Genomic DNA, 23,075 nt, shown 5'->3' with positions numbered 1-23,075 from the left:
CGTGGATTTGACGTGGGTACCGTGACACGTTTCGCTACAGTATGCAAACCCTTTAAATACAGCCTCCCCGGTTACCACTGAAGTAAATCTGTCAGCCGGGAACGAATAGCTTGCCGAACAGCTAGACGCCTTGACTGGAAAGCAACATAATATTTAAAACAAAACTTGAATATTTAGACTATTTTAAAGTATTTGTTGAAGAAGAGTTCCTGCTTTGAGCATTATACTTTTTAACCAAAACATATTTTAGCTGCTCTTGATTAAAAAAAAAAAAAAAAAAAAAAAAAAATGGAATACCAGAAAGTTACGGACGTGAGCGCTACGTGTAACGGCAACATAGTGTCAGAGTTAACCTGCAGGACCGGTTTCGCAGAGTTGTCCATTGAGACCACGAAAGCGGCTGTCCAGCACTTCAACGAGACATCTCGAAAAGAGGCGGAAGATGAATCTAGATTGCCCATTTTAGAAGCAGCTTACACCACTATCCTCCGGGGTCTAGGGGAGAATACCGACCGTCAGGGTCTTTTACGCACTCCACTGCGTGCCGCCAAAGCCATGCAGTTCTTCACCAAGGGATACCACGAAACCATCTATGGTAAGATCACTGACAGTGTTGTACAGTGTACTAGAGATCCAGACTTAGTAGAAGTAGAAGTACAAGTGTTCTATCAAAAAAGTGACTTGAGTAGAAGTACTAGTGCTCTTAAAAACAAAACAAAACAAAACAAAAAAATGGGTGCTCAAGTGTTCAAGTTTCAGACATGGAGGCACTTCAGATCTGACCTCTGGGGCTAGATATTTGCTGTACAATTATAAACATCTTTGAGGAGTAAAATATTTTTAGTCATTCCAGAATTCTACTACCTGGCGTAAACTACCTTGCTTTGCGCGCAAAGGGTTACATATTATGTGTTATCATGCCAACTTCAAGTATGTTGTAATTATCTCCAATGTGTATGCAACGGCTCTGAAATCACGGCTTTGTTCTCCAGCTTATTTTAGCTCATTTGTAAGAGCCGTGGTAATGGAGACAATGGTGTTATGTTCTTTGTTTGGTGCTTTCTACATCATTCTTCATCACTCTTATCTGTCTCCCTCCCTCCTTACTTGGAGTTGTAGGGTATATCACGCTATCCTTGGTTAGATCTTTGGTTTCCATGAAAAAGGACTGAAATGGCACACAAAGTAATTTTCAGTATTACTTGTTAGAATATCCAGCTGTAGCACAGTGCAATTTTGCATTAGTTTGGCTTCGTTATACAATTGTTTTTAAAAGGCGGCATTACTCTTATATTTACACAGATATTCTGAACGACGCCATCTTCGATGAGGACCACGAAGAGATGGTGATTGTTAAGGACATTGACATGTTTTCCCTTTGTGAGCATCACTTGGTGCCCTTCTTCGGAAAGGTGAGCTGTGCTCTGTCGAGCCAGACATTTTTAAATCACTCCAGGTACATTAGTAAATTAGATGCATTTGACGTCATAATTTTTGTATTAATGGAAGCTCATAAGCTCTATGAAAGTCAGTTACTTCCATTTTTGAAAACACTGTAGGACAAGTGCACAAGCCATGGCATGTACAAATAAAGGCTTTGTAGTAGGAGAAAGGGCAAACAGGGTGAATGGGTTCTCTCTGTGGGTTACAGTGGCCAATCAAAGTCACTGACTCTGAAACTGAACGTTGATCGTCCCTCTGACCTCCAGGTACACATTGGATATCTGCCAAACAAGAAGGTGGTCGGACTGAGCAAGCTTGCGAGGTGAGTTGGCATATCTCTCTCATAATTGTCTCTCTCTGTACATACACTCTGGGAATGTGTGTGTGTGTGTGTGTGTGTGTGTGTGTGTGTGTGTGTGTGTGTGTGTGTGTGTGTGTGTGTGTGTGTGTGTGTGTGTGTGTGTGTGTGTTTGTGATTACTCTTTCTCATTTCCTTTTTTCTGCTGCCACTGGCGTATCGTTTTGCTCTCACGCGGGGAGGGGTTACGACGAGACAGCGTGTTATTTCCAAGCCACTGCGTTCTTCTGTTGTCACAGTCCTTTGACTTGAGGCTCAGAGACCAAAGCCTGGTCCAGTGTCCTGTCCCCTGGTGCCGAGCTCCGGGCTAGCCAACCGTGTTTGTTTGTTATTTTATGTATGTGTGTGTATTTTATGAATTGGTTGAACTATGTGGTTAGTTTTTTTTTTATATAATTTATTTTATTTGTATATCTCGGCTGCGTCGTAAAAGAGGACCTCAATGTACTTTCCGAGAATGAAAATAAAGGTTTCAATCAATCAATCAGTGCTGACGGTGCCCTGTGGGCTGACTGTGAGGGCCATTGAGTGAAGACGCTCTCTGTTGCTGACTCAGTATGAGCTCAAGACTCAGCTTTACAGTCCAGAGACCTGAGCACACGCAAGTGGCCTATACTGGCATTGGCCTGGTTCCCCAGATTCGTTAAGAAGCTCTTAAGTGCTAAGAACTTCTTAGGAGCGTTCTTAGAATGTTCTAAGAACGCTCTTAAGAAGTTCTTAGCACTTGAGAGCTTCTTCACGATTCTGGGAAACCCGGCCATTACCAGTGGCACATAAGAGGGTGGTCAGTGCAGATGTGTAACGCATCTGAGATGTATGCATTTTTGTTTAGCATGGTGCCCCTCAGACTTTCTTCTAGTTTCACATGACATCCTTTTACCTGCACAACTCCCTGCTATATTATGATCTTGCCATCTTGATTATTTGTTCACTCATTCTCAAAGCTCAAAGTTCAGGATCCCGGATCTTTTTAAAAAATGGGAAGTTATGTTCCTGTACTGACTTACTCTTGCTTCAGATCTGCCTCCAGCATATTCAGATTAAAAAAAGAAAATGACCTCCTTTTGTCTGTTCGATTGGGTCAAAGGTCAGGTGTGATTCTTGCTCAACAAGCCAGTTAAAACAGTTTTGTGAATCATTGACGGATCAGATACAGTACATTAATAGCGCTAAGAGGGTAGTTCAGATCAAGGGCCAGTCTGTCGATTGAGGGATTAATGATTAGGCTGGCTACTGTGCCCCCATCGACTCCTCGAGGTTCCCTATTTAATTCTGTAACCTTCTCTGCACAGGATTGTCGAGATCTACAGCCGAAGACTTCAAGGTGAGTCAAGTGATATCGCTGTCTTTGAAAAGGATGAAAGTGTCTCCACACCATGATTAGGTATGGTCATGGCCATTGGATGATGATGTGATCTCTCCTCCACAGTTCAGGAGCGCCTGACCAAACAGATCGCCATGGCAATCTCTGAGGCCCTGCAACCAGCCGGTGTGGCGGTGGTCATCGAGGCCGCGTGAGTGCTGGTCCAGACATTTGGGCTTGATTGTTGTCGCAAGTAGATACAGACATGACTGTTGGCTGCACTGTATTTGTGCACTTCTCGTGAAGTGGGGGAGACGCGCTCACACTCTCGCCTTCTAATAAATCCAAGTCTTTTCACTGGGTGCTGAATCCCACGTAAAACATTAAATGAAAGAAAGAAGACAAGGACAGCACTCTTCAGATTTTCCTTTGGAAAGGTAGTGTCTTAATATTTTGGTCGGTAGGTTTAAAAAATGTTGCTTAGTAAATAAGATAGACAATATATCTTACGTTTAAAGTTATTACGCCTACGTAGGCGAATAAACAAAGGAAAATCTGAAGAGTGCTGTCCTTCGCTTCTTTCTTTCATTTGTGCACTTCTCCCTACAGTATGTGTACTTGTGTTGCTCCAGTGCCTGAGCGTGGGGTTTAAGTGTGTGTTGTTGGCCCTCTGTTTCAGGCACATGTGCATGATGATGAGGGGCGTGCAGAAGATGAATAGCCGCACAGTGACCAGCTCCATGCTGGGGTCGTTCCGAGAAGACCCCAAGACGCGTAAGGAGTTCTTGACCTTAACGAAGAGCGCCTAAATCTGATGACATAAACATGACAAACACACATAAGACCACACATACACACACTCACTCGCACATGCCCATATTGACACTATGACGGTCACTAAGATTGAAAAAAAAATGTAAAACTAGGTGAACCTTAATAGCTAGGATTTCCCATTGTTTTTCAATTTCTTTTCTATTTTAATGGTAACAAAACATTTGGAGAAATTCCCTCTACACTTACATGATTAGATTATGTAAAGCGCTTTTCGACACAGTGGTCTTAAGTCCGTTAGCAAACACCCTCCCCACCCTCTACTCTATCTTGGTGCTAAGAGTCTTGAGAACTTAGGGGTTGCTCAGTAACGTTAGCATTGCACATATTTAAAACCTGTAGTATTCATGTGCAAAGAGATCAGCCAAGCCAAATGTGTACATGCCAGCAGCCAGGATTTCACACACAAAGCCTAAAAGCCTCGTCAGCCGCTGTGCTCTGTAATGTTGTTGTTTGGGTTTAATTAGTACTTTACGTAGTTTCCAACAGTCAATAAAATGTAGTCCTTTAGATGTGTAGTCTTTTCCAGTGTATGGGTTATTTTATTTTATTTTTTAATTGCTGGTACTCCATTTTGTGAAACATGTAAAGCACACTAAGACATGCTAGTGTGTGTGAACCTGCAGAAAATGTTAATTCATCATTATCAGTTCATGTGGGTGTAATCCACATAAATAGTGCCTTCTGATTATTTGCACACATGTATAATCTACCTAGATTTTACAATGTACATTTGTATTACAACACAAGCATTTTTTTTGTTTTGTAGTAAACTGTGTCAGTCTGAACCTTGTGAAAATTCCATACTACAGAAACTGGTGTTATGTCCTAAAACATCTGAGTGTGTTTTGTATCTTTTCAATATTTATATTTGAAGTATTCATCTATATGCAACTAGTTCCAACACTGTGAATCCTTGCAGCTGAATCCAACACTATGGATTCAGCTGCAAGGCAAGATATAGCCGACTCCAACCATACTTGACCAATACTCATAGCTTACACATTTTTAATCTTTTGATGAAAGGATGTACGTCCTGCCTTAAAGTTAAATCTGTTGTACTCAATAAGCCATTATGTGTATTATCTGACTGTAATTTGCTGTAATTTACAGTTTTGTGCTTTGTATTGAAACATGTCAATAAATAAGTAAATGCTCTGTTTTGTGTCCATGTATTGTGTGTAAAAAAGATTTTTTTTTTAAAAAAAGACCTCATCCAGATTTATTTTGATTATACCACTGTGAAGTTTTAAAAATGACAACAAACTGATATCAAAATAAGCCTTTACTCAAGAGATGTACTAAAATTAACAGCATGTGATAGACAAGAGCACAGCCATAAGTGACACCACACAAGAGTTCATGCTATGAGACCTCATGACACAAATGAAATGGATGAACTGTAAACTGAATGTAAATATTTAGTTTAAAATAAAATAAAATATAAAATATAAATGATAATGTCAACACGCAATGAAGTGATTGAGCTACTTGGATATTTACAGAGCACTTCTAATGGTACTTACAGGAAACATCTGTCAAAACAGTGTAAGCCTAATTTTTGCTTCATCTAGAGGGAACATCGTCAAAACATCCAGACACTGATATTTTTGTCGCCAGTATAGGTCCAGGGAGTAATGCACACAGTGGACACAGGAGCACATGGGGGAGGGGAGGTGGCAAATGAGCGTATTTTCAAAAATGGCGGAATATCCCTTTAATGCCCGCGCAATCTCTGTTCAGAAAGAGGAGGGGCCGTGAAGGGGCAGTGCTTAGTAGTTTTCACCAACGTCCTCTCTGTTTGTACAAGTACGAGTTGCGAGCAGTTACAGTTTATTCGTACAAGTCTCACTTGAACACTACTCGCAAACATGTCCGGAAGAGGCAAAGGTGGAAAGGGTCTTGGAAAAGGAGGCGCAAAGCGTCACCGCAAAGTTCTTCGTGATAACATCCAGGGAATCACCAAGCCTGCAATCAGGCGTCTGGCTCGCCGTGGTGGTGTAAAGCGTATCTCTGGTCTCATCTACGAGGAGACCCGTGGTGTGTTGAAGGTTTTCCTGGAGAACGTGATTCGTGATGCCGTCACCTACACCGAGCACGCCAAGAGAAAGACCGTGACCGCCATGGACGTCGTTTACGCCCTGAAACGCCAGGGCCGTACTCTGTACGGTTTCGGCGGTTAAAGATCAACTTTCTTTCCTCAACTTACACCCAAAGGCTCTTTTAAGAGCCACCCAAATCCATATAAAAGATAATATTCCTGTCTGTAGGGGAATATGAATTACATACGCTACTTTTATTACACATTACACTGTCAACTTGCAGGATCAGGGCATTGCGATCCAATGAGACACTTATAACGAGCAGGCTGCGTTCTTCTCATAAAAAATACTGTGAGCACCTCAAATTAGAGTTCTTAAAAAAAAAAAACAGGGCGAGTAGTCCAACCCATGAAACAATTATGCCTTTCATCGTTTGAGTCATTACACGCTGAAGTGTCGCCATAACTATTTCTGTTATCTGTCAAGTTTATAGGCCTACATTATTTTAGCCTCACAGACAGTGTATACATGTACATGAATGTATACTTGGAGTTAATTTAAGGGACATTTCGTGTGTTTCATTTATCTATCCTATCTTTTTGCGCAGTGCTGTAAGGTTTTAGAATTGTAAAAATGCCTGTCAACAAATTGCAGCGCAGTACAAACAGTTCAGTAAAGAACCATTATTACAGGAGTAATGTTGCTCAAACGTTAATAATGATTCGAGAAGTACATTAAAGTGTCTGAGTAAAACTGTAATCATGAATTAGAAGGCCAAATGTAGAACTATTCACTATTCATTTACATTCAGAAGAAAAATGCGGGAAAAGAACAACAGGTGGAGTAAACTCATGATTTGTGGGTGGTGCTGACCTTCTCTCACTGACGGCCCCCTTTAAAAATGACCAACCATGTCTGGGTATTTGGTTTCGGGGGGACATAACAGACCATTGTGATCGTGGGTGTATGATTATCACAGTCTGTCATTTGCATAGAACCTGGGATATATAACAGGTAACTTCTATGTTCGAGTTAGTTTCTCTGTTACTAACAGCCGAAGCCACATCATGCCAGACCCAGCAAAGCCTGCCCCAAAGAAGGGCTCTAAGAAAGCCGTGACAAAGACGGCAGGAAAAGGAGGCAAGAAACGCAGAAAGTCCAGGAAGGAGAGCTATGCAATTTACGTGTACAAAGTCCTGAAACAGGTCCACCCTGATACCGGTATCTCTTCCAAGGCGATGGGCATTATGAATTCCTTCGTGAATGACATCTTTGAGCGCATTGCTGGAGAGGCTTCCCGTTTGGCTCACTACAACAAGCGCTCCACCATCTCTTCCAGGGAGATCCAGACCGCAGTGCGTCTGCTTCTGCCCGGTGAGCTGGCCAAGCATGCTGTTTCCGAGGGAACCAAGGCTGTGACCAAGTATACCAGCTCCAAGTAGATCCGAGTTCGAAAAGTTCTTATCTCAAAGGCTCTTTTAAGAGCCACCCACATTTTCTTTTGAAAAGTAATACCAATGTGATCACGCCTTACTGTGTAAACGTTTGTACAACTTTGTCTAAGTTTTATTTGAGGACCTAATGTCTCTGCTGAGTAGTAGCCTATGTGGGACCATTTTTGAGTATTAAATCTACTACACGGTCACAACTTAATCATCTGTTTATCCAGGATACAACGTCAGAAACCTTAAACTGACTGGAAAACCTGACGTTGAAAAAGGCGGGCAAAAGCGATGAAGCAGGAGGCTGTTCTGGTGACTTGTATTTGATCTATAAAGTAGGTCGTTGCTTGAATTGCTGGTTTATATCGCTATTCCCCATACTGTATAGTCTGACCAACTGAATTCAAAATACCATAATTGATTGCCCAAATCAACATCATAAATCATTGTTAAAAGGTAACCTTACTCAAACCGGTAAATGATGTAAGTTCAAAGGACCACTCATCTGTAAATGTGTGGCGGTTCTGCAAGCAGTTTGGAAAGTATAGCTTTTTTGAATGTGTGGTTGGCTCTTAAAAGAGCCTTTGAGTTATAGGGTACAAACTTAAATTAATTTAAGCGCGCTCCCCGCGGATACGACGAGCCAACTGGATGTCCTTGGGCATAATGGTGACTCTCTTGGCGTGGATGGCGCAAAGGTTGGTGTCCTCAAACAGACCGACGAGGTAAGCCTCGCTGGCCTCCTGAAGAGCCATGACTGCAGAGCTCTGGAAGCGCAGATCAGTCTTGAAATCCTGAGCGATTTCTCTGACCAGACGCTGGAAGGGCAGCTTGCGGATCAGCAGCTCGGTGGACTTCTGATAACGACGGATCTCTCTCAGAGCGACGGTACCTGGCCTGTAACGGTGAGGCTTCTTCACTCCACCGGTAGCCGGTGCGCTTTTGCGCGCAGCCTTGGTGGCGAGCTGTTTCCTCGGAGCCTTACCTCCGGTAGATTTGCGGGCTGTCTGCTTGGTTCTTGCCATGACTAGTTCTTCGGGTTAGAAGAGTAGGAACTGATAGGTGGAACGCGGGTATATAAAGTCTATGACCACAGCCCCCGCCCCCTGTTTACGTCAGGTTTTTGGTCTTCCAGTTCCCTCCTCATGGCGCCTAAAATTCAAAATACAAAGCGCAGCCCACACGCCTCTATTATTGCTTTATTCACATTCACAAAACCGACATAAAAAGAAATGTACTTTCTTTCACAGATTTCAAGCTACAGCATGTAGCCTGTCATGATAAAGTAGCCTGTATTTTCTCAATTTAGACATTCAAATACCAGTGTTTAGGAAAAGCCAGACTATCCGTAATATGCATAATAGGCCTATTGACTTGTGTTTATCATCGCTCACTACCTCCTTTTATGATTGTGTATGTGTGTGCGACTGTGGGTGATAAATGTTTGTGTGTGTGTGTGGTTTGAAATTGTTTTTTAATTAATTTGATGTCATTTATTGTATTCACCCTTAAGCCCACTAACCAATTTAGTTTTTCTCCGCATTGCCAAAATATTTTAGATTATGGTCGTTTATTGTCCTTCCTTTATTAGTCAACTGGACTAGGAATTTAGTGGCTAGGAAGGCCAATTACTTTTGGAGTACTGTTGATTGTATTACATTACTACACAAAAGTACTTTGTAACAGTAGAGATTGTGCCAAAAGCAACTTGGAATGTACTTTAAGTTATTTGGGTGGCTCTTAAAAGAGCCTTTTTTCATAGATCAGAGGGAGCGAATTTACTTGGACTTTTCGGTCTTCTTGGGCAGGAGCACAGCCTGGATGTTAGGCAACACACCACCCTGAGCGATGGTCACTCCGCCGAGCAGTTTGTTCAACTCTTCGTCGTTACGCACAGCCAGCTGCAGATGACGGGGAATGATACGGGTCTTCTTGTTGTCACGGGCTGCGTTGCCGGCCAACTCCAGAATCTCAGCAGTCAGGTACTCGAGCACGGCAGCCAAGTAGACCGGCGCACCAGCACCCACACGCTGGGCATAGTTGCCTTTACGCAGCAGCCTATGCACGCGGCCCACGGGGAACTGAAGTCCAGCCCTGGATGACCTAGTCTTAGCCTTTGCTCTGGCCTTGCCACCGGTTTTGCCTCTTCCGCTCATAATTGCAGCTACTGTTGAAAGTTCGTCTTCAAATGTTTCGATTAACGGTGTCAAGTCATGCTATATAAGGCCAGCTCGGGGCTACTCAGTGCCTCAGTGGCTGAGAAAAGAATGCTGAGAGCCAATCAACGTGTAGTTCGCTGCTTACGTCAATTCAGTTCTATTTGGCGCTTGGAGCACAATGTGCTCACACCTCCCTCTAATCTTTACATTTAACATGCGGTAGGCCTGTATATTAGGAAAGTAGCCCAATAAACATAATTAAATGATGTCAACATTTCCGGATAGTGGCTTTCTGAACACTATTACAACAGTGAACTGAAATGGTTGCGTGTTGCACTATATACTTTGCGTCATGCTTGGAAGCAAACTGATAGAATAGAACAAGGCACATTATCTGTTGGATATTTTGAAATAATTAATGTTGAAGGGAGTATGCTGTATGATGACGCAATACTTCACTCAGTGGAATTCTATTACATTTCTTTCAATTTCATTATCAGGTCATTGCCCATGAGTTTGGAGAATATGCGAAATCAGGCATAGCAGACACTAGAGGAATAAACGCTGTCAGATATTTGGGTGGCTCTTAAAAGAGCCTTTTTGTTAGTCGGGGAGAAGAGTACAACATTTACTTCTTCTTGGGTGCTGCCTTTTTGGGCTTGGTGGCTTTGGGCTTTGCAGCTTTAGGCTTGGCCGCCTTAGGTTTCGTTGCCTTGACTTTCTTGGGGCTCTTCGCTGCCTTCTTGGGTGCAGCGGGCTTCTTTGCTTTCTTGGGGCTCTTCGTTGCCTTCTTCGGCGTGGCGGGCTTCTTAGCTGTTTTCTTGGGAGACTTCTTCGCGGCCGCTGGTTTCTTGGCAACTGCCTTCTTGGGCTTCTTGGCCGCTGCAGGTTTCTTTGCTGCTGGTTTCTTGGCTTTAGGAGCTGCCTTCTTTACGGGTTTCTTTTCCGCCGCCTTGTTCAGCTTGAAGGATCCGGAGGCACCAGTTCCCTTAGTCTGGATCAGAGTTCCCTTTGTGACCAAGGTCTTGATGGCCACCTTGACACGAGCGTTGTTTTTTTCCACGTCGTATCCACCAGCCGCCAAAGCCTTCTTCAACGCAGCCAGAGAAACTCCCTTCCTCTCCTTAGAGCCAGAGATCGCTTTGACGACGAGCTCGCCCACACTTGGTCCGGTTCTCTTGGGTCGGGGTGCCTTCTTCTTGGGGGCCTTTGCTGGGGCCGCAGCGGGGGCTGGAGCAGCTTCTGCCATTGTCTCAATTCTTCTTCTTCTTCTTCTTTCGGTTTTTATGGCGGTTGGCAACTAACGTTAATGGTGCATTACCGCCACCAACTGGACTGGGGTGTGGTACTTGAGTCTACTCTTTCTTTTAAACAAACAAATAAACCAAAACAAACCAATAAACCAAGATAAACAAAACCCCCAAACAAGTAGATAAACAAAATAAATCAATAAATAATCAAAACAAAATCAAAATGTCACCATAATTATGGTGATGATAAATAATAATAATAATAATAATAATACATAACTAAATTAAATTCTATGGAGCAATCCTGTGTTCCTCAGGAAGCCAAGTACATAATTAAAACATATTTCACCTGAGCTTCCTTGCAATATGCTCTTCATGTCTAGACTCAGCTGGTTTTCTTGCATTTGTGAATTTAGTCTTTGTCTCTCTTCCTGATATTTAGGACAATGAAGAAACACATGCTCTATGGACTCTGGACTCCCACAGACTTCACACTTGCCATCAGCATGCTTTTTCATTAAAAACAAAGAACTATTTAATCTTGTGTGCCCATACCTCATTCTTGAGAACACATCCTCCTCCTGCTTGCTCCTGTTCGTGTCTCTGCTCTTTCCCACATTGCTCTGGATGTTATAAAATTGTCTTCCAGTCTTCCCACTGTCCCATAACGCTTGCCATTTTTCTTTCATTTTGTTTTTAACCATACTTTTAAGGTCTGCTTTGCTATACTCCACCTCTATATCAATTATGGATTTTCTAGCAGCCTTCTTTGCACATTTATCTGCTGATTCATTGCCTGCAACTCCTATATGAGCTGGTACCCATACCAGTGTCACCTCTGTCCCTGATTTCAGCAGCTTGTTAACCAGTTGTACTATATCTAGTACAATGTCCTGCCTTGAATTTGATTGGCAATTTTTTACACTCATTAAGGCTGAACTGGAGTCTGAAGCAATTACTGCCTTATTGTCTCAATTACGTTCACGTGCAGCCTTAAGAGATCGGAGCGAATGGATAACCGAATGAGCTGGTGGGCTGTATTTAAAATACGCATGAGAACCATTTAGACTCAATAGACAGGGCTCGCCCGGCTTTTCTGTGGCGAAGAGATCACTTGTGTTTTCTCCCAGCACGTTTTGTTACAAATATGAATAGTGATACGACGTTTATCAACAAGATGATGTCTGTTGTTAAGAGCACAGCCTAGACTTTGAAGTGAATATATGGGTTCTTATGGTTGCCCCTTATCCCGTTTGCAACGAACTTGGAACTTTTGACGTCTATGTGGAAAGGTCGCAGTCAATTTTGTCTTTGTGAGGAAACCATGCACAAAATGATAGCAGAACCGTGAAATGCATCAACAAAAACGTGGCACAGACCAAGAGATGAGTCTCAGTAACAGGTAAACCCAGTGACAACGTGGTTTTTGCAAATTTATACTTTACTCAGAGGAGCTTTTTGATGACAGCGAAACACAGTTGACAAACATGCGCCACACAGGATAGGCCTACATCTTGTAGGTCAAACAACCACACGACCAAGTGATGGGGGAACGAAAGTTGTGTGGCCATTTCCGAAGGCTGCTTAATTAAGAATTCACAACGGTGAATAGAAGAAGATGTTTGTTTGTTTTTTCAACAAAGCGGCTGAGGCTGTTCTTTTAATCTGAAGTCCAATTATGTGTTAAGCCTGTGAGGGACCGAGGCGGCCACCCCATGTTGTGAGAGGTGCAACACTGAACTAGAGTTGTATGGAGGGAGGAAGTGGCAGGAGACAACAGTTCCATCTAAATATATCATTTATTTGTCCAAAAACAGGCAGATCCAGGAAGCACCATCGGAGTCCAAACATGAAATCCAGAGATCTTCAATACTCAAAACAAACACGTCACTTGCCATTAAACTAGGTAACAGGAACTAGACTCTTCCCTGTCCTGCAAAGGCGACCTTGCAACTGTGGACCTTACAAAACCCTTGCCTCACAGCGATTTACTTCATATATATACCACATTTCTTCATGCACTCCACAACACACCACACACACACACACACACACACACACACACACACACACACACACACACACACTCACCCGACTGCCCTCCTACCCCACCTTAACCTAACTCCCCCACTTCACTGCATCATAGAAAGCCACACTACTTACGGACAACATACAGCCCACCAAACCACTGCATCATGGCACTGCCCCTCGGCCCTCGTACACAGCACACTAGCCGACCTCCCCCCCCCCCACCCCAACACACACACACCACTGCCTCTTACCAACATCCTATTAAGCCACACACATACCCCCCCCCCTTTAACTGTCCCTTCACCACCACTCCACCCAAGACATCTCACATGCCTGCCCTTAGGATTCCCCTGCCTCACACACACACACTTACAGACTCCCTCTAGGCTACTAGCCCGACCCCAGGCAGTTGGGTTGGCCCCTTGAGCCGTGGATCTGCCCAAGGTTTCCTCCTGGACTAGGGAGTTTTTCCCTTGCCCCTGTTGCTCCTGGGTGTCCCTTGGTGGCCAATCACAGTTAAAATCAACAGCTTAATAAAGACTACATACAGACACATACAATAAACATTAAACGTGCATGTGTGTGGTGCAATGTCCGTGTTGCACCAGGCAGGCATTCAAAAGTTTGTCGAAGGGGAAAAGGAGAGGTCTTATTTTTCACAGCCATATTATTATGCAGTGTAATGTAGCCTATGGGAACATACACTATATTGCCAAACGTATTGGGTCTTCTGCCTTGACTCCCATTTGAACTTCAGTCACATCCTATTTTTAATCCATAGGGCTTATGAATTGGTCCACCCTTTGCAGCTATAACAGCTTAATAGCATTTAAACAAATAGCATTCATTTATGTGAGTCTTCTAGTTTCTTTCTTTCTGCTACATGTAGATTGTAAATACATATTTTAAAGTGAAAGGTATGCTGGTCTCTCTTCTGTTTATATTTATCATTTCCATGTCCTAATATGCTGAATGCTGTACTGTGCGTACTTTGCATAAGATATTTGTCTCTAGAAGCACAGGAGTGTGGGCGGTTGAAGAAGAGAGGTCACTTTTTTCTCAGCAACTCATTTCTTCATAGTATTGCATCTTTCGTAACTCACAATGGCTCTATCTTTAAAAACAAGAACAAAAGGCAGAAGTTCCATATGCAGTTGCTGCATCGTCTGAGAGTTTAGGCCACTTTCATAGTGTGAAGTGTGACTGACTAATTTGAAAGAGGAGAAAAATCCTCTGGTTGAATAGAGACAAGACGGTCGCCTATTTGAAGAGTTATTTTCCAAAACACAATATCCACCATTTTAATGAATTTTCATAAATCTTTTGTGTTGTTTAGAGGAACAGAGAAGAGAGTCAGGGGTGAAATGACTGGAATCAGTCCATAAGACATAACATATTTGCCTGTGTTTCAAATTAGGGCCCATGTGGTATGAATGGGTGTCACTAAATAGGAGAAAACAAAGAAAACAACAAGTTTAATAGTCACAAAAACTGAGGACACTGGCCTAAGGAAATTGGTAATGGTGGGCAAGTCCCATCTTCATTTTTCCAGACCGTCCAGACTACCAGTCCACCACTTCTGTTTAGCACTAGTAACATATTTGTAGAGCAAAGGATCTCAGTGGTTAAAAACATGAAATGAGGAAGTTTGCCTGCAATGCAGAACCCCCCCCCCCCCCCCACACACACACACACACACACACTTCTTTGGTTGAAGAGAAACAAGAACATTATGGTATAATTAGATATGTGGAAATATCTGGGTATGCATTCAGGACATCAAAATCATATGAATGTAGTCTATGTAACCTACCTCACTGCAATGCTACTTTTTAGTTTGTTTTCTGTTGCTTTGGTTGCTTGGTCTCCTGCACCAGCTGGTGAAAGACAACAGTTATAAATTGGAGAAAGTGTCACAAGAATAGGCCACGCTGGTTAGAGGAAATAGTTTGTGGTAAAGGAATGGCCGTATGTCAGCAAGACCATCGCCATTCTGTAAAAACCCACAGTGCAGAAAGAGAAGTGTTTATCAGTTTATCAGAAGTGTCTGTTTATCGTTCCCACATTCACATGTTCAGTCACTCATCAAAAGTGCCGTTAGTCAGACATTGGCAGACATCTCTTCATGAGAGGGTAGGGGGAAATTTGAATTTAAAAGGATTTATTTCAAATGTATTCTTACCTTTTAACGTTTAAGGTTAAGTTGTTTTGCTTGTAATCTCTGTGTTAGCATGATGAGAAGGTAGTGGAATATTTATCTTTCAGATGCCTTTCTTTCTTTCCTTTGTTTTGAAAGTATATTCTTTTTAACCTTGTTTCAATATTTGTTTTGTTTTTTAATTCAGTCTGTTAGCTTGCTTGTTTAGGCTTTTCTGTACAGTTTCTGCTTCCTGTTGATGTCATGAAACATGTCTTCATGTCATAATCACTTATCAGTTAAACTGAGTAGAATAATCACAATCAGCCACAGGTTTAGTTCAATATGCATAGTGCAGTTTTCTAAAGTATAATGCAGTACAATGCAGCTCTGAACTCCAACAAACTAAAAAAAAAAAAACATTCTCGACACTCAAAAAGCAGCCGTTATGACACTTGAAAGTACAGGGGGGGTTTGTAAGGGTCAAATAAAAAAATCAATCTGTGAACTGGAAAAGTTTAATTACTAAGACTAGCATTCAATCATTTAGGCTAACTAAGAGCTTTGCATTTCAACGTCAGTTGAGCACAAAATGTGTGTTTCATTCATCAATGCAGGAAAAGTACAAATGGATTTTAAAGGCATATGCATGTTGGTGGCATTTGTTCACCTAAACCTGCCAGGTAAAGATCAAACTCAATTCCTCTAAGATTTTTCATATAAGATCTTAATTTTCCAAACATTCAAAATCATAGGTTTCCTGGCACTAGGATTTAATAAATGTTTTGTTGTCATCGACTTTCAGCCGTGCAGGGTGGAGGGAGTGTGACGTACTCCACTAGAAGAGTCTGTGGTCTTAAAGGGGCATCGGTGGTCCTGCCCTGCAAATATGACTACTCCTGGATTGGGCACTATGTCGGAGGAGAGTGGTATGAAGAGAGGAGTGGGAGAGTCAGACAACACAGCAACTCTAAATATCCTGACTGCAGCCTGAAACTAGACAAACTTACAAATGATCAGTCTGGTGTTTACCACTTTCGGTTTTACACATTCCTTAGTAACTGGATAACAACAAAACCTGGGATTACAGTGACTGTTACTGGTACTACACAGCACAATCATTCAAAACCATTATGTCATTTTTATCAGTAGACCTAGCTATGACTAACTACTTTTTTTCTATATTGGTGTGTCATTACATCTCAACTTCTGTCTCACTACAATCAGATTTGGAGGTAAAGGAAGTTGATGCAGGGAATCAGAATCAGATTAAAGTGACCTGCAGCACCTCCTGCAGTTTGGGCTCTCAGTACATCTGGTACAAGAATGGACAGACTCTACAAGGCAAAACCACAGCCTCCATACTAGTCCCAGGAGATACCCAGGCCAGTTACTCCTGTGCTGTGAAAGGTTATGAACGTCTACGTCCCCCTGCAAAGTGTAAGTGTAATTCATTTACAAAAAAATAAATGCTTATTTCTGCTTTGTTCCATATTTGTTTAGTGGTTTATTCCATCTGGTAACTTCTTCATTTACATATTTCAGATAACTAGGAGGAAGCCCTAACACACATGTGCATTATACATACTGTAGCTCTGATTAATGTGGCTTCTCTTGTTGGATGCATGATTGCAGGTGTTCCAGATAAACTGTGCTGGGGTGTGACCTACTCCTTTGAGAATACCTGTGTATTAATGGGCTCATCAGTGGACATTCCCTGCACTTACTTAAATCCAGAACATCAAAGTATCGACAACACATTTTGGTTTAATACAAAAGAGTCTAACAATCACCCAGAAGACCTGATTTTGAATGACAAGTATACAAATCATGTGGAATATCTTGGAAACAAAAAAAGTATCTGTACCTTGAAAATGAAGGACCTCAGTGTCAGTCACTCTGGAGAATATGCCTTCAGGATTACAACCAAAGAGGGAGAAATCTACTCTGGATTACCTGGAGTCAATATATCTGTAACAGGTAAATATTTTACCCCCTTTTTGTCTATGTTAGTTCATTTTCTTATCTCTTAACATATTGTATCTTTCAGCTCTACAGGTGTTCATATCTCATGAAACAGTGGAAGAAGGACAGGAAGTGACCTTCACCTGTAATACTAGCTGTACTCTAAGTAGCAACCCCATCTTCATGTGGTACAAGAATGGACAGCCTGTGACCTATAAACACACAACCAGAGACAACAAGCTGCATCTGAACCCAGTCAGCAGTGAGGATACAGGCAGTTACTCCTGTGCTGTTAAGGGGCATGAGAGTCTCTCCTCAACTGCTGTCTTTCTCAGCGTGAGACGTAAGTAAACAGATCTGCACTTCTTTATAACTTCCATGTGATGTTAATGTCCTGAAGAAAATTCGGTTGAAGGTTTCTACGTTACAGTGACATGACACTGTCATGAACCCTAACCCTAACTTGTCATGAAAAGAACTGAATGACAATGACAGAAGCGTTATATCATTAACATTTATGACTTGTTTATAATGTTTATGACACATTCATGACAGGGTCATGTCTCTTATGTAGATACCATCAAGTAAAGTGTAATGGAAAATTTGTTTCTGAGTAAAACAGCTTTAAAGAGACCCTATGCAACTTTCTGCAGGAGACGATCGCTCTTTGTTTACATCTGGAAGTCTGAGACGAAGAACCACACTTGCAATTTATATATTTAAATATAGCCTATACATGTATAAATATACACGCTAAAGCTGTCGGGGAAGCTCTGCAGAGAAAATGCAAGCATAAAACGAGCGAAAACGATCAACGAAACCGAAACCAGAGATGAAATCGCCAATCCTGCATTCCTCTTTAAGATGTGACGGATGGATGGATAATGTTAAATGTTGCTGTCACCAAACAGAGCTTTCAGACCAAATAGACCTGAACATTATTTCTCATGTCTTTTGTTAAAACTGTAAACTGCACACAAAAATAAACTATATGCACATGTGTTAACAGACAAGCCAACAGACGTCTCAGTTTCCATCAGTCCCTCTGATGGAATAAAGGAGGGAACTTCAGTGACTCTGACCTGCAGCAGTGATGCCAACCCACCAGTGCACACCTACACCTGGTACATGAAGAGTGGAGCTGGATCTGTTGTTAGGGGCACAGGGGAGAGCATCAGCTTCAATGTGACCTCTGATACCAGTGGACTTTACTACTGTGAGGCACACAATGAACTTGGCTCTCAGAACTCTACTGATGCTGCAGTTCCTCCCAAAGGTCAGTGAGGTGTTTTATGTAAGCTCTAAAAGTAGATTCATCTCTGGTTGTTAAGACTGTGATGGTGAACTCTAAAAGTAGATTCATCTGTGGTTGTTAAGACTGTGATGGTGAGACACCTGAGTGTGCTGGAGAAGCAGTAACGATGGTACTGTAGGTCCCAGACCATGCTATACAAAGTATCACTGCAAAAGAGTAGGCTACCGCACGCACGTCCAAAAAACGATAAAAACTGGGTGCTGGGTGCTGGGACAGAAAAGCATAAGTTATGTCATGACTGATGAAGGACTAGGGCCCCGAAACATTACGTGGTGATTCACCATTAAAAAACTGAGGAGCATTTTCTGTTATACGTACAAAGTATCTCTGACATCAGAGGTGATTTTGTTTACTGGTTATTACATTTTGTTTTTCTCTTTCTTAATTTCTCAGAGGTTGTTGCCATGATCCTGCCAGCTATAATCACCATGTTAATCATTCTTGCTGTCTTGCTGATGCTCGGAATTCTGCACTTGAGGTTTTTTTCCCTTCTGAAGTATTTTTGCAATAATAGGCATGGCATGTACAGTATCTGCTCCTGTATATTACTAATGCATGTGATTGCACAAAACAGCAAGAAGAAAGCTAAAATGACTGCAGACAGAAGGACCAAAAATGTAAACACACAGGTTAGGAGCTTGGCACTCAAAGCCTTTTACTGTTTTCTGTTGTGTAAAAGAATGTTGTATATTGTAAGCGTAATCCACAGGAAAAATAAATATGATAAATGTTTAAATAGATAAGTTAATACATATTTCCATGCTAACATTTGTAGATTTAAATAGTTGTTGAGAATTTTTAACATTTGATATAGAAACCACTCAAAGCCTTTTACTGTTGTTGTCTGTTGTGCAACAAATCCTGTATCTTATATGAAAACATCCAAGTTTAAGTAACCCTGGGTTGTACATTGCACTTTCACTTCCTGTATCACTCATAGTATTATGCCTTCTCTTTCCTGATCAGAGGGACTCAGATCTCGTGTACAGCACCGTTACAGTAAGAGCCACGACCTCTGACCCCACACAGAGAGTGACCACACATCATCAAGATGATGTTCACTACGCCAGCCTTCAGATCAATCGCTCCAAAAGACAGGAAGTGCCTCTATACTCCGCTGTCCAGAAGCCTCAAACCTCTTCACAGGATGATGACATTGCCTACGCTTCAGTCCAGTTTCAAAGAGGGAATGCTGCCACCAGGTGGGCATTTCTTCTCATTACAACAAATATTGTGGCCTCTTACATGCGAACACAGACTACTATGTTAAATACTGAAGGTTAGCTTTGAACATTTGGTGCATTGTTTATCAGAAACATCTAAAGCTTCCCTACCAGTGTCCTTAATCCAGCACCTAAGTCACAGGGCTGCCAACTGTCATGCATTGATTGTGAGACTCTTGATTGGCTCCACACGCTCTCATGCAAATCCAATGTGTGAGACTTGGCAGTCCAAATGTCAGTACACCCTGTTCACCAGCTGCACTGATTCTTAATGTGCAGTGCTCTCACCTCTCACAGTCAGCAGAGGATGTTGCTGTTTCTGTTTTCCATCACAATCCAGTGTCACTTCTCATAATGTGTGTGCTGTTGTGTGATTGCAGAGCTGCGGATGACAGTGTGATCTACAGTTCAGTCCACACGTCCTGACCGGCCTGGGAATCAGCTGACCAGAAATACCCTCTGGTCATCTCAGCCCATGCAGACAATAGAATTACCCTCTGGTCATCTCAGCCCATGCAGACAATAGAAATACCCTCTGGTCATCTCAGCCCATGCAGACAATGTTGTTCTATTTTACTTGCTGTTCAATTATTTACCATCACTTCCTGTGTTTGGTTAAACAATTGGTCACTGCTATCTAGCTTCATAGAACTACATTTTGTCTATGATATCATATCTATTCATATTTGCTTCAAATGTCATATGTAGTGTGTATTTAAGTTTGCATTTTTTCTAAATATAGAAAATCAATAAATGTTTTATTTATGTATTCTTGTTTCCATGTTAATTTATGTTAAAGTTATTATTCATGTCATAACCACATACAGTCCCCTCCATAAGTATTGGAACACATGAAGGTTTTATTTCAGTTAGCCTATTTGTTGGTTTGATTTGCATTGAGCTCAATGAGAATGAAACCAGCTAACTGAAATAAAACCACGTCAATCTCTAGGTATGGTGAAGGGTATGTGATGATGTGGGGCCATTTTAATTCCAAAGGCAAAGGGGACTTTAACAGGGTGTGTAGTGTCCTGGATCCATGAAATAACTGCCATTAAAGAATAATACTACTAATAAAAAAAATGCTACATGATGCTAAAATGATACAGTATTCATTCACAATGAAAATGGATGTCCATAAAGGTTGGATATTTCCCCTTTTTTAAGGCATTAAGATCCATTTCCAAAAGATGATTTTAGATTCCTCTTTATAGGCAAGGCAAGGCAAGGCAGTTTATTTATATAGCACTTCATACCAAGTGCAATTCAAAGTGCTTCACACAGATATACACAAATATATAATCACTCAGTCAATATAATGGTCATTAAAATTAACCATAAAACCAGGTGTAAAACAATTCAAATAAAATATAAAATAAGTAAAATAGTTTAAAAAAAAGGATAGATAAAATAAAATAAAACATAAAAATAGTAAAAAGCATAAGAACATAAAATAAAATGTAAAAATAGAAATAAGAATAAATAAAAGTAAATAAAAGCATAAGAACGTAAAATAAAATGTAAAAATAGAAATAAGAATAAATAAAAGTAAATAAAAGCCATTAAAAGCCATTGTGAGTTAACAGAAGGCATCTGAAAAAAGTTTGGTCTTAAGTCTTGCTTTAAAACAACAGAGTGTTGGGGCTTTCTGGATGCTTTCAGGAAGTTGGTTCCAGAGGTGAGCAGCATAGTAGCTGAGTGCTGCTTCACCATGTTTAGTACTCGTTGAGTAACTCGTTTTGTTTTTGTAAGTATTCTTGCTGCTGCATTTTGTATCATTTGGAGCTGTTTGAGGGTCTTTTTTGGGAGACCCGTGAACAGCCCATTGCAGTAATCAACCCTACTAGAGATAAAAACATGAACTAATTTTTCAAGGTCATCTTTGGACATAAAACCCCTAAGCCTGGCAATATTTTTAAGATGGTAAAATGCAGACTTGGTAATTGCTTTCATGTGGCTGTTAAAATTTAAATCACTGTCTATCAGGACACCTAGATTCCTAACCATATCCTTTGTATTCATTTTCTTATTTTCTAGGATGGTGGCAATCTTATACCTTTCCTCTTTTTTACCAAATATTATTATTTCTGTTTTGTCTTTGTTTATTTGGAGGAAGTTGTATGACATCCAGTGATTAATTTGCTCAATGCAGGTACATAAAGTGTCAAGAGGTGCATAGTCATTAGGCGACAAGGCTAAGTAGATTTGCGTGTCATCAGCATAACTGTGGTAGGCGATATTATTATTTTTTAAAAGTTGTCCGAGTGGGAGCATGTAAAGGTTAAAAAGAAGTGGACCCAGAATTGAGCCTTGGGGGACTCCACATGGTAGGGATGTGGGTGCTGAGGTACAATTTCCCACTGAAACATAAAAACTCCTGTCTTGAAGATAGGATGCTAGCCACTTGAGAACAGCACCCGAGAAGCCAACCCAGTTTTCTAGTCGCTTAAGTAAAATGTAGTGATCAACTGTGTCAAACGCTGCACTGAGGTCCAACAACACAAGGACCGATGCTTTACCAGTGTCTGTGTTGAGGCGTATGTCGTTGACCACTTTGACTAGTGCTGTTTCTGTGCTATGGTTTGCACGAAAGCCTGACTGAAAGTCATCAAAATAGTTTGTTTGTGTTAAAAATGCCGTCAGCTGGTTAAAAACAATTTTTTTCAATAATTTGACCTATGAATGGATATGGGCCTATAGTTATTTAAAATGGAGGCATCTAGGTAATTCTTTTTCAACAGGGGCTTTAAAACAGCAGTTTTCAGGGAGCTGGGAAATGTGCGGTCATTAATGATGTGTTAATGATTCTAAGCAGGTCATGGCCTTTGCTCCATTGGGAGCGATAGGGCCTAAAGAAAGAAGAATGATTCTAAGCAGGTCTGTTGTTAAAAGGTGAGTAACAGATTTAAAAAAGCTGGTGGGCAGAATGTCTAGTTCACATGAAGAAGAACTGAGGCTTTGTACTGTTTTATTAAAAATGTCAGCGTCCACCAAGCTAAAATCAGACATAAAATAAGGTGCTTCCCTTTTTGTAGCTGAGATAGTCAACGTTATGTGTTCAAATACTTATGGAGGGGACTGCATTTATTTCATAGCTATATGTCATGGGCATATTTTGAAAAGGCAAAATAGCTTGTGCATGTTGATCTATGATAATAAAAAGTAATAATACCAAGCTCTGAACATTGTAGAGGATCATAGACCATTTGCCTTTCGTTGAATAGCAGTCTAATTGATAATCATTCAGAACATCGTATCTTTTGTGTGCTCCTTCAAACTATTCAAACATAGGTTCAAGTAGGCCTACGCTCTTACGTGACTACTCCAAGTATTACGCCTAAAAGCCTTACACTGACATAGGCTACTTTGACAAGACTTGGGAAATATTCTTGAAAGATTATATTCTTTTAACGAATGCTCCTAATTCAAGCTTTACTCAAATGCTCCTAATTCAAGCTTTACTCAATCTTTCAAGAATCTTTCCCAAATCTGGTCAAAGTCTGTCAGTGTAAGGTAGGCATAAGTGTGATTTTATTTAGCTTAAAAGTGGGCTTTGTGTCGATTCAGGGTTGTTAA

The 23,075-nt window shown here is 41.2% G+C and overlaps 7 protein-coding genes across 8 annotated transcripts; 4 read left to right on the top strand and 3 right to left on the bottom strand.

Moving 5' to 3' along the window:
- Positions 1-288: 288 nt before the first annotated feature.
- Positions 289-5,032, top strand: LOC134091305 (GTP cyclohydrolase 1-like). Its single transcript, XM_062544322.1, has 6 exons — positions 289-595; positions 1,303-1,412; positions 1,710-1,765; positions 3,094-3,125; positions 3,231-3,315; positions 3,784-5,032. Exons 1-6 carry the CDS (start codon positions 289-291, stop codon positions 3,911-3,913), a joined length of 720 nt encoding a protein of 239 aa, XP_062400306.1. The 3' UTR covers positions 3,914-5,032.
- A 753-nt stretch (positions 5,033-5,785) lies between these two features.
- On the top strand, positions 5,786-6,148 carry LOC134091956 (histone H4). The gene has a single exon (XM_062544716.1). The coding sequence runs from the start codon at positions 5,807-5,809 to the stop codon at positions 6,116-6,118; it is 312 nt and encodes a 103-aa protein (XP_062400700.1). The 5' UTR covers positions 5,786-5,806; the 3' UTR covers positions 6,119-6,148.
- An 890-nt stretch (positions 6,149-7,038) lies between these two features.
- LOC134091857 (histone H2B-like) lies at positions 7,039-7,565 on the top strand. The gene has a single exon (XM_062544556.1). The coding sequence runs from the start codon at positions 7,045-7,047 to the stop codon at positions 7,417-7,419; it is 375 nt and encodes a 124-aa protein (XP_062400540.1). The 5' UTR covers positions 7,039-7,044; the 3' UTR covers positions 7,420-7,565.
- Positions 7,566-8,032: 467 nt separating this feature from the next.
- Positions 8,033-8,449, bottom strand: LOC134091668 (histone H3). The gene has a single exon (XM_062544346.1). It carries the CDS (start codon positions 8,442-8,444, stop codon positions 8,034-8,036), a length of 411 nt encoding a protein of 136 aa, XP_062400330.1. The 5' UTR covers positions 8,445-8,449; the 3' UTR covers position 8,033.
- Positions 8,450-9,191: 742 nt separating this feature from the next.
- On the bottom strand, positions 9,192-9,589 carry LOC134091784 (histone H2A). Its single transcript, XM_062544445.1, has one exon. The coding sequence runs from the start codon at positions 9,573-9,575 to the stop codon at positions 9,198-9,200; it is 378 nt and encodes a 125-aa protein (XP_062400429.1). The 5' UTR covers positions 9,576-9,589; the 3' UTR covers positions 9,192-9,197.
- A 617-nt stretch (positions 9,590-10,206) lies between these two features.
- On the bottom strand, positions 10,207-10,828 carry LOC134075529 (histone H1-like). The gene has a single exon (XM_062530862.1). The coding sequence runs from the start codon at positions 10,825-10,827 to the stop codon at positions 10,207-10,209; it is 621 nt and encodes a 206-aa protein (XP_062386846.1). The 5' UTR covers position 10,828.
- Positions 10,829-14,882: 4,054 nt separating this feature from the next.
- On the top strand, positions 14,883-20,193 carry LOC134090858 (B-cell receptor CD22-like). Of its 2 annotated transcripts, XR_009940138.1 has the most exons (12): positions 14,883-14,992; positions 15,614-15,679; positions 15,802-16,098; positions 16,224-16,436; positions 16,632-16,976; positions 17,047-17,304; positions 17,971-18,237; positions 18,670-18,754; positions 18,851-18,905; positions 19,243-19,478; positions 19,880-19,985; positions 20,062-20,193. XR_009940138.1 is itself a non-coding variant. In XM_062544286.1 (11 exons), exons 2-11 carry the CDS (start codon positions 15,625-15,627, stop codon positions 19,923-19,925), a joined length of 1,857 nt encoding a protein of 618 aa, XP_062400270.1. In that variant the 5' UTR covers positions 14,883-14,992; positions 15,614-15,624; the 3' UTR covers positions 19,926-20,193. The 2 variants fall into 2 exon arrangements, 1 of the variants encoding a protein (XP_062400270.1); XM_062544286.1 differs by having other exon boundaries at positions 19,880-20,193.
- Positions 20,194-23,075: the final 2,882 nt, after the last annotated feature.

The sequence above is a fragment of the Sardina pilchardus genome, chromosome 1, assembly GCF_963854185.1.
Source record: "Sardina pilchardus chromosome 1, fSarPil1.1, whole genome shotgun sequence".
Classification (NCBI taxonomy): domain Eukaryota; kingdom Metazoa; phylum Chordata; class Actinopteri; order Clupeiformes; family Clupeidae; genus Sardina; species Sardina pilchardus.
This window is presented reverse-complemented; position numbering and strand designations above follow the sequence as displayed.